General features: G+C 41.9%; 1 protein-coding gene across 1 annotated transcript; it reads right to left on the reverse strand.

The window, feature by feature from the left end:
* Positions 1-9,997: 9,997 nt before the first annotated feature.
* Positions 9,998-13,591, reverse strand: LOC126010491 (importin-8-like). Its single transcript, XM_049774302.1, is given in 2 exon segments — positions 9,998-13,456; positions 13,458-13,591. Coding segments are annotated over 2 exon segments (3,156 nt in total). The 5' UTR covers positions 13,563-13,591; the 3' UTR covers positions 9,998-10,405.
* Between the last annotated feature and the right edge of the window lie 250 nt (positions 13,592-13,841).

Raw genomic sequence — 13,841 nt, forward strand, 5'->3', positions numbered from 1 at the left:
GGCTTTTAGTTTTTCTCCATTGAGGATAATATTTGCCATTGGCTTGTGGTAGATGGTCTTAACTATATTGAGAAAGAATCCTTCCATTCCCATCTTACTGAGAGTTTTGATCAAGAATGGGTGTTGGAACTTATCAAATACTTTCTCTGCATCTATTGATATGATCATGTGATTTTTATTTTTCTTGTTGTTGATGTTGTGTATGATGTTGATAAATATACGAATGTTAAACCATCCTTGCATTCCTGGGATGAAACCTACTTGGTCATTGTATATGAACTTCTTGATGATGCATTGGATCCTATTTGCCAGGATTTTGTTGAAGATCTTTGCATTTGCATTCATCAGGGATGTTGGTCTGTAATTTTCTTTTTTGGCAGCATCTCTGTCTGATTTTGTTATCAAGGTGATGTTGGCTTCATAAAAGCTGTTTGGGAGTGTTCCTGTTTTTTCAATTTCATGGAAGAGCCTGGCTAGGATTGGTAGTAGCTTCCTCTTGAAATATTTGAAAGAATTCATTAGGAAATCCATCTGGGACTGGGCTTTTCTTTTTGAGCAGATGTTTGATTACAGTTTCAATTTCCTCAATAGTGATGGGGGTGTTTAGATAAGCTACATCCTCCTTACTTAACTGTGGAAGGTTATAAGTGTCCAAGAATTTATCCATTTCTTCTAGTTTTTCATGTTTAGTAGCATAAAGTTTCTCAAAGTAGTCTCTCATTACCCTTTGGATCTCTGCAATATCCGTCGTGATCTCCCCCTTTTCATTTCTAATACAGGTTATCAGGTTTCTCTCTCTCTTTCTTTCTGAGTTTTGCCAATGATATATCAATCTTTTTTATTAAATATAATTTTTATTTTAATCATAGTGGCTTACATATCATTGACAATAATATTTTAGGTACATATTAACATAAAATCAGGGGAATTCCCATCACCGAATTGTCCTCCCTTCACCTCCGTTCCCATCCTTCTTCCCATAACCTCTTCCCTTACCCCCAGGGCTGCTAGAATGAGTGGTCCCCTCTGTGCCTAGCTTACTACTTAGTGGTCTTTCACCTATTTGGTCTTGGTACCTCCCTTATACCCCCCCATTGGGAAGTGGGACTAGATAGTTCAAGTTATGTGGTTTTGTTTGAAGAAGAGAAAAGTAATAACCTGGAGAAAAAAAGAAAAAAAAGATTCAGATACTTCGGAAATGGGCAGTCCTTTTAGTGGCTTTCATCCTTAGTTTGAGACATGAAGGGGAAAAAGAAGGTGAAACACCACAACAGTACATAAAGAACTGTCAAATAAAATATCCAGTGAGCATTCCAAAAACAAAAACAAAACAAAACAAAAGGGTAAGCACCATATAAAAGCCATGGTATTGAGATAAAAAAAATGTGGCAGCACACATAAGAAAAGAAAAGAAAAGAAAAGAAAAGAAAAGAAAAGAAAAGAAAAGAAAAGAAAGAAATATAAATGGAGACATCCACTTCAATAGCCAAACCACAACAATGAAATCAACAAAAATAGATAAGTAAATAATAATAAAAATTTTGTTTTGTGCTTTTTTTCCCCTCCTACAGATGCACAGTAATTATTGGGGTCATTTGAAAAGGAATTTCCTTTGCCTAAGAGATACAGGGTTTCTCCACCCTTGAAGTATATTGTCATGGGATTAACTATAGACTCCTTTCAGGTTCATTACTCTCCCCTTGGTGCTTTTGTGGTGTATGGAAGACTTCTGCTCCATCCTGGGTGATAACATCAGACCTCTGTATCTAGAGGTCTCGGTATCTGCACAAGTCAAAGAGTTGAATTTATGATTATGTCTTTCTTTGCGGGTCTAGAAGTTCTGTTCCCTCAGTGTCATTTTAATCTGTCTTCTGTGGTCGGTGGTCCTGGTCTTTGCGCTGATCCTAAGATGGGCCTGGGATAGCGTCTTCCGTTATGTTTCCAGAGGTCCCCTTCCATTGCAATAGTCTCAGACAGACCTCTGGAACTAGGGACCATAGTTGTTATGCAGGTCGTAGCTCACACCCTAGACTAGGGCTTTTTTATTGGTCCCAGGATACATACAGTCTGGCCATGGTTCTGTCAGCCAGTCATTTTTAAATCATGATCTTGGCATTTGGACAGACCGAAGGGTGACAAGTCTTCTGAGTTTGTCTTATCATTAGCTGGTGAGGTAGGATAACTTGCTCTTAGGTCAAGTTGTTCCCATTTTCCTCGTTGTCAGGGTATCATATTAAGGTTGGCACTTGTTGGTGTCCGAGCACTGTTAAGGATGTCCCGGTTGGGATTTGTTTCCTGTGGCTGTTGTGAAAAATTGTGTCGTTTTTATGTCTGTGCTCCAGAGTTCAAGGCTGGACGGTTGGTGTCTAATCACCTGGGGTCTAAGTTGGGTCCACGTGACATATTTTCAAGGTAGGAGATACCCCTGTATTGTAAACAAGTATGAGTTCTTATCCCTAATAAATAAGAGCTCATTTTTATACGTAAGATTTCCTCTGTTTTTCGTGTGCCTTTGCAGGGAGGAATGGTGCTATATTATATTGCCGGTGCATTGAGGGCGGAGAGAGAAGAAAACAAAAACATGTCACATACCCAAAAAAGATAAAAATAGAAATAAAAAATATGTGCTCATGTATATATATGACAAGAAAAAATATTTTTAAGAAATGAAGTAAAAAATTAATTAAAGGAGCAAGGTGATGCAAGAAAGTATCTTGCATTTGGGGAAGAGCAGGTAAAGAGGTAGTGTAATACAGGTCTTATACTTATGATGGTAGTATAGGTTTCTCCATTGTCTTTTGAGATTTTCTTGTGTTGTGTGGGTTCCCAGGCACCTTTTCATCTCCCAATCTGACCTTCTTGAGATTGGCAAAAAGATTTGCGGTAGGGAGGATTTGGGAAGGGTTCGTGCATTGGGGGATACTTGTAGAGCTAAGTCCAGTTTCAAATAACAGTCCACGTTAGGAAGGGTTGGTAAGGAGAACCACGCAGCATGAGTCAGCAGGGGAGTTGGTTGCCTTTTCTTGTAGGGGGCGAGGTGTGGGTTTGACTGGTTGTTCCTTCGCTTGGGTGCTGGCTACTGGTTTGCTGGGGTAGGAGATCATTCTTGATGCCTAATGGAATAGGAACCGAGGGTGAAGAGTTTTAATGTGGGGAATATGGATGGGATTGCTGGGTGAAGGGATAGTCAAATTTTCAAAGGGGTGAAAGGGGAAAGTATATGGAAGGGGCAGGAAAGAAAAGAGAAAATAAATTAAAAAGAAAAGGCGAGAAAAAGAAAAAAACAGTAGTGAGAAGACTAGAGAAAAGAGCGAGGGAATGCTAGTTTGTTTGAGTGTGTTCGATGAGTAGGGCCTGTAGTATATGTCTATAGGTCACAGTTGCTGCTTCGGTGGTTTGGGTGGTCACGTGCTTCAAGTCCTAAATGAAGGTATTACCTAGGGACAAAGGGAATGTTAAAGAGTTTTATTGGGACATTCTTGTAGTGCAAGCTGGGTATGGTATCTCATGTGATTGAGCCCCGAGATGCAATCTTAGTTTATCCACCCTTTGTATCCAAGAACGCCTGTAGACAGAAAAGCTGAGAGGTTATTTTAAGTATAGAAAGATTAGGGGCCGGGCGGTGGCGCTAAAGTTAAGGTGCCTGCCTTGCCTGCGCTAGCCTTGGACCTTGGACGAACCGCGGTTTGATCCCCCGGTGTCCCATATGGTCCCCCAAGCCAGGAGCAACTTCTGAGCGCATAGCCAGGAGTAATCCCTGAGCGTTACCGGATGTGGCCCAAAAACCAAAAAAAAAGAAAAAAAAAAAAGAAAGAAAGATTAAGGCATTAAAACATATTTTTATGGCATGCTTCAGTTGGAGTCAGTGGTTTCCCCTGGTATCCTTTACCTGTAATCCTGTATAAGATCCCTAAGGCTTATTATGGGCCTTTGTAGTAGAAGGCTGATTACTTACCTGGTCTTTCTATGCTGCTGTTTCTGCTGTTGTTGGTTTTTTGTGGTACAGTGTGTAGTCAAGAGTTTGTGTTGTTCCTCTTTTATGTGTTTTGGGTACTGCTCTCCGGTATATGTTGACTGTTACAGTGTTTGGGGTTTCTACCCTGTTAAACCCTGTTATTTGATTGTTGAGTATTAGTTGTATATAAGGTGTATGTTCTAGGTGCTTCAGAATAGTGCTATTCTGTGTTTATCTTTCATCTTCTGGCTTACTTCATTTAACATAATATGTTCTAGGTCCATCCACGTTGCTTAAAAGTCTGTGATTGTATCATTTCTGACTGCCATGTAGTATTCCATTGTGTATAAATACCACATCTTAATGATCCATTCATCTGTTGTTATCTGCTGCGATAAATAGTGGGGTACACATACATTGGGATGAATGTCCTTTCAACTTGGGGGTAGATACCTAGGAGAGCAATTGCTGGGTCAAATGTAGCTCAATTCTGAGTTCTTTGAGCACTCTCCAGACTGTTCTCCATAGGTGTTGGACTAGGGGGCATTCCCACCAACAGTAGATGAGAGTGCCTTTCATGACGCATCCCTGCCAACATAGATTGTTCCTATTATTTTTTATGTGAGCCATCCTCATTGGTGTAAGGTGGTACCTCATTGTTGTTGTCTTTATTTGGATTTCCATAATGATGAGTGAAGGTGAGCATGTTTTCATGTGTTTGTTGGCCATCTTTCGGTCTTCCTCAGAGAAGTGTCTATTCATTTCACCTTCCCATTTTTTATGGCTTTATTTGGTTTGGGGGGGCTCAGCTTTCTGAGTGTTTTGTATATTCTGGATATCAGTCCTTTATCTGATATGATGAGTGAAAAGATTTTTTCCCAGTCAGTTAACTGTCTTCTTGTGTTAAGTAGGGTTTCTTTTGCTATGCAGAAGCTTTTTAGTTTGATGTAGTCTCATTTGTTTATGTTTGACACTAAAGTTTTTGCCATTGGTGCTCCATCCTCGAAGACCTTTTATGTAGGTCTTCGAGTGTTCTACATATTTTATTCTCTATAAACTTTATAGATTTGGGTCTAATTTCGAGGTCTTTGATCTATTTTGAGTTGATGTTTGTATAAGGAGTGAGGTATGGGTCAATTTTGAATTTCTTGCATGTGGTTTTCCAGTTGTACCAACACCATTTGTTGAAAAGACTTTCTTTGTCCCACTTCAAGTTATTGGCTCTTTGTCAAATATCAGTTGACTGTATATCTGGAGGCTTATGTCTGGAAATTCTGTTCTAACCCACTGGTCTGAGGCTCTGTCTTTGTACCAGTACCATGCTGTTTTGATCACTATGGCTTTATAGTATAGCTTCAGGTTAGGTAAGGAGATGCCACCCAGCTTCCTGTTTTTTAGTATGTGTTTGGCTATCCTGGGTCTTTTGTGGTTCCAGATAAATTTTATGATTGATTGTTCTAAGTCTTTAAAGAATGATGTCTGAATTTGGATGGGGATTGCGTTAAATCTATATAGGAAGTTGGGTAGGATGGTCATTTTGACTATGTTGATTCTACCTATCCATGAGCATGAGATGTTCTTCATTTTCCAAGATTCTCTTCAGTTTGTTTCTGAAGTGTTTTTGAAGTTTGCCAGATATAATTTCTTCACTTCCCTGGTAAGGTTGATTCCTAGGTACTTGATGTTTTTGATACTATTTTAAATGGAGTTGTATTCTTAATCTCTCTCTCTTCTACCTCGTTATTTGTATAGAGAAATGCTACTGTCTTTTGTGTATTGACTTTATAACCAGCCACTTTGTATTGGTTTATTGTTTCTAGGAGTTTTACTGTATACTCTTTAGGGTTTTCCATGTATATCATCATGTCATCTGCAAAAAGAGTTTTAATTCCCCTTTCCCTATTTGATTCCTTTGATTCCCTTCTCTTGTCTGATTGTTATTGCTAGGACTTCTAAGACTATGTCAACATAAGTGTGGAGAGAGTGGACATCCTTTCCTAGTTTCTGACCTTAGTGGGAATGCTTTCAGTTTTTCACCATTAAGGATAATGTTAGCTGTGGGCTTTTTATAGATAGCTGTAACTATCTTGAGAAAGGTTCCTTCAAGTCCTATTTTGCTTAGTGTTTTCAACATGAATGGGTGTTGAATTTTGTCAAATGCCTTCTCTGCATTGATTGATATGATCATGTGGTTTTTGTCTTTATTATTGATGTGGTGTATGATGTTGATTGATTTGCATATGTTGAACCAGCCTTGCATCCCTGGGATAAAACCCACTTGGTCATGGTGTATAATCTTTCTGATGTAGTGCTGGATTTGGTTCGCTAAGATTTTGTTGAGTATTTTTGCGTCCATGTTCATTAGTGAGATTGGTCTGTAGTTTTCTTTGTTGGTGGTGTCTTTGCCCTCTTTGGGAATCAGAGTGATATTGGCCTCATAAAAGGAATTGGGGAGGATTTCTGTCTTTTCAATGGTTTGGAAGAGCCTGTGGATCAGTGGAAGTAATTCTTCTTGAATGTTTGATAGAATTCACCTGTAAAACCATTTGGGCCTGGACTTTTGTTCTTGGGGGAGTTTCTTAATTACTGTTTCAATTTTCTCTGACATGATTGGCCTGTTTAGGCTTTCTAAATCCTCCTTTTCTAGTCTTGGAAGCTGGTATTTTTCCAAGAATCTATCACTTTCTTCTGGGTCCTCTAGCCTGAGTATAGTTGTTCATAATATGTCATCATGATGTGTTGGATTTCTTGGAGTTCTGTTGTAATCTCTCCCCTTTCATTTGTGATCCTGCTTATTTGGGGTGTTTTCCCTCTTTTTTTTTTTTTTGGTGAGTCTTGCCAGTGGCTTGTCTATCTTGTTTATTCTTTCAAAAAACCAACTCCTGGTCTCATTGATTTTCTGTATTGTTTTCTTAGTTTCTATGTTGTTTATTTATGCTCTGGTTTTTATTATTTTGTGTCTTCTGGTTGTGTTTGGATTTCTTTGTTGCTGTTGTTCCAGCTCCTTAAGATGGTCCTTTAAGCTGCTAATTTTGTCGTTTTCCTCTTTCCTGACATAGGATTGTATTGCTATGAGTTTCCCCCTGATTACTGCTTTTGCTGTGTCCCACAAGTTTCAACAAGTTGTTTCTTCATTGTTGTTTGTCTCAAGGAATTTTTTTATTTCTTCCTTGAGTATCTCTTTGATCCAGCTGTTTCTGAGCAGCATGTTGTTTAGTTTCCAGGTGTTGGATTTTCTCCATTGTTTCTTTTTACAGTCGATTTTAAAATTTATTGCATAGTGATCTGACAGGATGCTTCTAATGATCCTTACCTTTGTGATTTTATGCAGGTTAGATTTGTATCCTAAGGCATGGTCTATTCTGAAGAAGGTTCCATGTGGACTTGAGAAGAATATGTATTCTTCTTTCTGGGGGTGGAGGGCCCTATATAAGTCTATGAGCCTTAGTTCTTCTAATTTTTTGTTTAGGGTTCTTATTTCTTTGTTAGTTTTCTGTCTGGTGGATCTTTCCAGTGGTGATAGTGGAGTATTAAGGTCTCCCACTACTATCACATTTCCCTTCATGTGTTTCTCTAGTTTTGCAAGCAGTTGCCATACATATTTTGCTGGCTCTGCATTAGGTTCATAGATGTTAACCAGTGTTAGCACTTCTTGGTCTAGTGTTCCCCTGATCAGTAAGTAGTGACCCTCTTTGTCTCTGATCCCTTTTTTGAGGTTGAATGCAATTTGGTCTGATATAAGAATGGCCATCCCTGCTTTTTTTTATTTCCATTGGCCTGGATAATTGATTTCCATCCTTTTATTCTAAGCCTGTGCCTATCTTGTACTTATAGGTGTGTATCTTGTAGGCAGAAAAAATCTGGTTTGTGTTCTCTAATATGAGTCTTTTAATGGGAGAGTTTAGTCCATTAACATTTAATGAGATTATTGACAGAGAGGGCTGTTGTGCAGTTGTGTTGTGTAGGGTGGTTGTTACAATCAGGGGTATGGATTGTATAATTTGTCTCTGAGTAGGTCATTTAGGGTCGGTTTTGTTTGTGCAAATAGTGCAAGTTCATTTTTGTTTGAGAATGATTTTAGTCTTCCCTCCCATATGAATGAGAGTTTCACTGGATATTGGACTCTAGGTTGAAATTTTCTTTCATTCAGTTGTTTAAATATGTCATTCCACTTTCTTCTTGCTTGAAGTATTTCATATGGGAGATCTGGTTTGATTCTAATGTTCCTTTCTTTGTATGTGAGTGTTGTGTACCTGATCATTTGTGCTAGCCCGATTTCTAACAAGGCATAATGGAACCCAAAATTTCTTGGGAGGGTTGTCATTTGTAGAAACATAGGCATAACCCCTTCCTCTTATGAGAAGATATCCAGCTATCCATTTTTCATCCTCCTTGATCCAAATGGTTTATAGGTTGTTTCTTGTCTCTGAATATCTTCTTTAAAATGTCTTTCCGCTGCAGTGTAACTTTCCCCTTGGGGTAAGTTTAAGTAATTTAGTGTTATAAGAGTCAAAGATAGCAAATCCGTTGGTGGTAAACCTCTTTTTCTATTTTTTTGCAATTGACTTTTTAAGGTTCTGTGAGTCCTTTCTACAATGGCCTGTCCCCTACAATAGTAAGGAATTCCTTTGAGATGTCTTATCTGCCATTCTTTACCAAAAAATTAAAAAGTTTTGCTAACATAGGCTGGCCCATTATCAGTTTTTATAGAATATGGAATACCCATCATAGAAAAACATTGTAAAAGAAAACTACAAGCAGCCTTAGATTTTTTAGAAGACATGGGAATTGCCCACATAAAACGAGAATAACTGTCCACCACAACATGAAGATAAGGTTTTCTTGGAAATAAATCTGTTTGAGTTATATCCATTTACCAAAGTTCATTAGACTGTAAGCCTCTTGGGTTTGCTCCTGCTAGGTGAGTCTTTTTTGTTAACGGTGTACATATGTTGCAGTTTTCTACAATTTCTCTAGCTTGCCTCTATGGAATTTCGTAATTCACATGTAAACGTCAAGCATTTGTGTGTAGGGCTGAATGTTCCTCTACAGTTGATTTAAATATAGGCATTGCTAGCAAGTCAGCAGTTTTGTTTCCTTGAGCCATCGGTCCTGGAAGACCTGAGTGGGCTCTAATATGTATGATGAAGATGGGCTCAGTTCGTTTTTGAAGAAGCTGCTGTAATCGTTTAAGTAAGTTCTGTATGATCGGGTTAGTAGCATTAAGGAAAGCAGTGGCTATTACAAGACAAATTTACCACATACAAAGAATCAGAAACTATATTCATGGCTTCAGATACATTTTCTAATAGGTAAATTAATGTTGCTAATTCAACTTTCTGTGCAGATTTATATTTGGTATCTATGGTCATATTAATGTTGTCTCCGGTTATTCCTCCTTTTCCATTTTGAATCCATCTATGTAAAAAACCTTGGCATTTAAAATAGGGGAATCCCGAACAATTGAAGAAATAACAAACTGAGTTTTCTTTAAAAAGTCCCAAGTTTTTTCCTGCTAGATAATGGGAGGATATTTCACCTGTGAAATCTGAGAGGGCCCTTTGTAGAGATTCATTAAGAGGCAATATTGACTCAATTTCCTTTTTTGGTATTGGCAAAACTATTATATCTGGATCAAAACCTAGTAAAGATATAGATCTGAGTCTTGCCTTGATAATAATCTCTGAAATCAGTTGCAAGTAGGGGACAACTAAGCGAGGCTGTTTATTATGTAAATACACCCATTCCAAAGGTCCTGACTGTTGAATCAAGGCCCCTGTGGGGGGGTTCTATAGTAGGGCAGATTAACAGAAATACCTTTTCTCCTGGATGAATCTTAAGAGAAACGATTTTTGTAATCTGCTCAAGAAGATGTCCAATTCATTTTTGGCAGCTGTTGTTAAGTTTCTCGGGCTATATACAGCAGGATCACCCTCCAACGTTTTAAACAGATTAGATAACTCTGCATTCGGGATTCCTAGTGCAGGGCGGAGCCAATTTACTTCACCTAAAAGTCTCTGAAAATCATCAAGCGTTCTGAGGTTTTCTTTTTTTTTACATTAGATCTATAAATGTTTTATGCTTTAAAAAAATTGCAATGCACTCCAAAAAATGTTTCAGATAAGTCATGTACAACAGAAGGCACTGTTAATCCGCATAAATCCATTGATTCTGCATAGCAAAAACCTGAGACGTGCAATTCGACTCCAGACTCTCAACCCACCTCGTCATTCAGCATTTGGAGCGTGTGGTTGGTTCTCTGCACTCCAGAAATCTTCTTCTCACTTCATTCATCACAGTAACTGCATATAAAAAGCTCTTTCAAGATGAGAAAACATCAGAGGGAAAGGGAGAGTAGAAAAAAGTGCTGCCTAATGCCAGATGCCACGGAGCCTCCTCCAGGGCCTCCACCCGGGGAAGTCAAATGCAGTGCGGCATTAGGTTGCTTCTCTAATTGTTGCTGGCCACAGTCCCAAAGCTGGATGAAGACAGAACACCTTTGTTCTCGAAGGTGAAGCCGCCCTGCTGCTCGATCTTCTTCTTTGCCTCTGCCACAGTCCTCCAGTGCTCAGCAAGCGTGTACACCTCCTGCAGCGCCCGACGCTGGTCCTCACTGAGCGGGGCCATGAGCTGCTGGTACCAGGCAGCATCCCGATTCTGCACCGCCAGCAGGGCTTGTGTGAAGAACTGGTACTCATCCACGCTGCCATCCAGGTCCAGCGGAGTGCTGAAGCTCTCCAGGGCCGTCTCTTCCAGCACTTCCTCGTCCCAGTCGTCATCATCTTCTTCCTCATCTTCCCCTCTCCCATTACTGGACTGCATGGCCTGAGCACTGACTGTGGTCTCCTCCTCATCACTGGAAATCTCTTCATTCTCTTCCACGTCTGCTTTCTCAGCTCTAGAGTCCTCTTCCCGGCTGCCCAACTGCCGGGTGGCACACACCTGCTTCAGGCCCAGGAAGAGGAAAAGTACTGAGGGAACAATCTGTGCCACCACTGCATCCACCGCTGGAGGCCTGTTCTGTAGCTCCAGGAGGATGCTCAGCCCAATGATGAACATCTTCCGGTCATGATGCCCGAGAAAACAATCTGTGTCGCTCATCCACTGGTTTATAAACTGGATGGTGATGGGCCCAGGGTTGTGAGGCAGTTGGATCCGCTCCAAGGTGAGCAGCAGCAAGTCGGGATCATAGTACAGAGCAGCAATGGCCACCTGGAGACACATGGTGCGCAGCTCACTGGTCTTCACCCCGCGGGTCAGACGTTCCAGAACCAGCTGCACAAAGAGTGGGATGCACTGGTCGATACCCCTTCCTTTGCACTGAAGAATGATGACTTCAAGAAACTTGGCTGCATGGCATTCTGCATCTTCTCCGGCATCTCCACTCAAAACCTTCCTGCACATTGTAAAAAGTATTTCTAAATGCTTCGGGTTTGAGAGTAGAGTGTTGGTATCTATTGTGACATAGTTATGCAGGAGAGGCATCATGTCTGTAAAGTACTCAAAACAGTCCTGCTGGAAAACCTCATAGAAGATACCTAGAAGCTGCCACATCTGGGGGGAGATGCCGTAGCAGGTCAGACTGTAGGCCAGAGAGAGGATCTCTTCATAGAATTCAAGGACATGCTTCTGTAAAACCAGATCGATGATACGAAGGCAGATATTCTCAAGCTGCTGAGTCACCTCTTTATAATCCTCTACAACTGTCAAGATGGTGTCGATGGTGTGGAGGATCCCCATGGCCATTACTGTCTTGTCTTCGATTTCTTCATATTCATCACTTTGAAGAACTTTGCCAAATATCTCAGCCAGGTGCTGGGTCATGTCCACGGCAATGGAGGCCACCTCCTGGCTGTATTCACAGATCATCTTCTGGATGACGTTGGTCACGTCATCATTCTCTGTCTCACGGACAATGTGCAGTAGTTCCTGCATGACTGGCCTCACGTGTGGCTTCATGTAGTCCTTCACTTGGGGCTGGTTGGAGATGAGCGAGTGAAGGGCCAGGGCAGCCTCCACCTTCACAGGCATCTCTTTGTCTTCAGTAAGACCCTTCTTGGCAAGTTCCACGGCGTTCCGGAGGTTGAGCTCGTTATGAAACTTCAAAGAGCTGAACGCATGCAGCACTCAACAGGATCTAGCTCTAAGATAGCCCAGGTCAGACAACACTAATGGGAAGACGTGATTCTGCAGGAGCAGCTCCATCTGGTCCTTGAATAAACTCTTCTTCAATAAAATATCCGCTAGGGAGCCAATCACGTGCAAGGCCCCATCTTTCTTCCTTGGGTCAAAGTTCGGGTCAGTGAGAAGTTGGTAGCAGAATGCCATCATTTTCAGCTACACCTCTTTCCTCTTCTTTGCAGCCGTGTAGAGGAGAGTCTGGGCAGCAGTGGTGGGGGAAGCATAATCTTCAAAAATATCGAATTTCATCCGGATGTACTCGTAGGGGTCTTCCTGCCATAGCTCTTCGTCCTCATCTTTATAACACATCACGGAGAAGATCACATCCTCGGAGATGCTCTGCATGTGTGGCTTCATGTGCTTCCAGGTCACAGGGTGCACCACACCCTGGTTGAGGAAGTTGAGCGCCTGCTGGAGCACGCGGGGGGCCACATATTCCTTCTGTCTGTACTGGTCCAGGATCTTCAACAGAACCTGCTGAATCCCAACAGCGTAAGTTTTCAAAAAGAATTCAGAAAATTCAAAGTATTCTTTTGTGACATTTCCTGGGCTTCCATATCGTTCAAAAAGGCGAGCTGCGATGTGCAAGGCCCACTTCTTACACTTCCACCAGACCAGCTCAGGCCGGTCATCCTCATCTAGCTGCAGCATCTCAGGAGGGACCATCCTGTCGATGATGGTGCGGAAGATCTCCATCCACGCAGTCATGGTCTGGTTACTCACCAGCTGCAGAGGCAGAGCATACTGAACAAGTGCATAAAAGATTTTCAGAATCTGCTTCTGCAGTAACACAGAATAATGAGAAGAATCAGGCAGAAGCTGCACAATCTGCTGCTGAATCCGAGGCAGGAATATCTGCATGGCTGCTATCAGAGGCTCCCTCTCCTCTGCTTTTTTATATTCATATGTCTTTACCAGCTGGTAGAGGCACAGCAGACTGCCAAGCCAGCTCCCACTGCTCTGGGACTGCAAGTAATAGTTGATTTTGTCCACAACTGCCGGCCAGTGGCCAGGGAAATCGTGTTTGATGATGGCACGGAGGCACATTGTCAGCTGGACTCTCAGCAGGTCTGGTGAGCAGATGATGCCCTCCACAATGTTGTCCCGTATCTGTTGGCAATCGTTCTCATGGATGTTGAAGGCAAACAGCACTTCTCCTGGGGGTGGCTCACGGTCTGGCCAGTACTGCGTCACCATGTTCTTCAGGTAGATGGCAGCTGCCTGGCGAACTGGGAATTCCACATGGTCAGGGACTATGATCCGAAGTAAACTGGGAGCAAAATTGATTATCTTGTAGGACTGGTTGAGCTCGCTCTCGGCCGGCTGCGATGCGCAGCTTGGGGTCAATGGTGCCCTTGAGCGCCTGGATGATGCGGTTGAGATCCATCTGCACCCCACCTTGGGGCTTCCCGGGCCCCTGCCCCATCCACCAGGCCGCAGCTTGACTTCCTGCAGGACCCCCCCCCCCGCGGCCACTGCTACAATAACCCCCCCAAAGCTACCTCACTCCCCACTCCCCGCCACCGTCGCCCCCTGCAGCCACTTGCTGTGCCACTTGGGCTCCGCTGCCCAGGTCCTCCCGCGCTCCCCCCAACAACTCGCTCTCCATTCACCCTTTTACGACCATCCGAGGTTTTCTTTTTTGATAGAAATTTTTTTGTGGACGTATAGACGTCTGGTCCAAAATAAAACCCAAATATTGATA

Source organism: Suncus etruscus, chromosome 1 (genome assembly GCF_024139225.1).
Source record: "Suncus etruscus isolate mSunEtr1 chromosome 1, mSunEtr1.pri.cur, whole genome shotgun sequence".
NCBI classification, from domain to species: Eukaryota; Metazoa; Chordata; class Mammalia; order Eulipotyphla; family Soricidae; genus Suncus; species Suncus etruscus.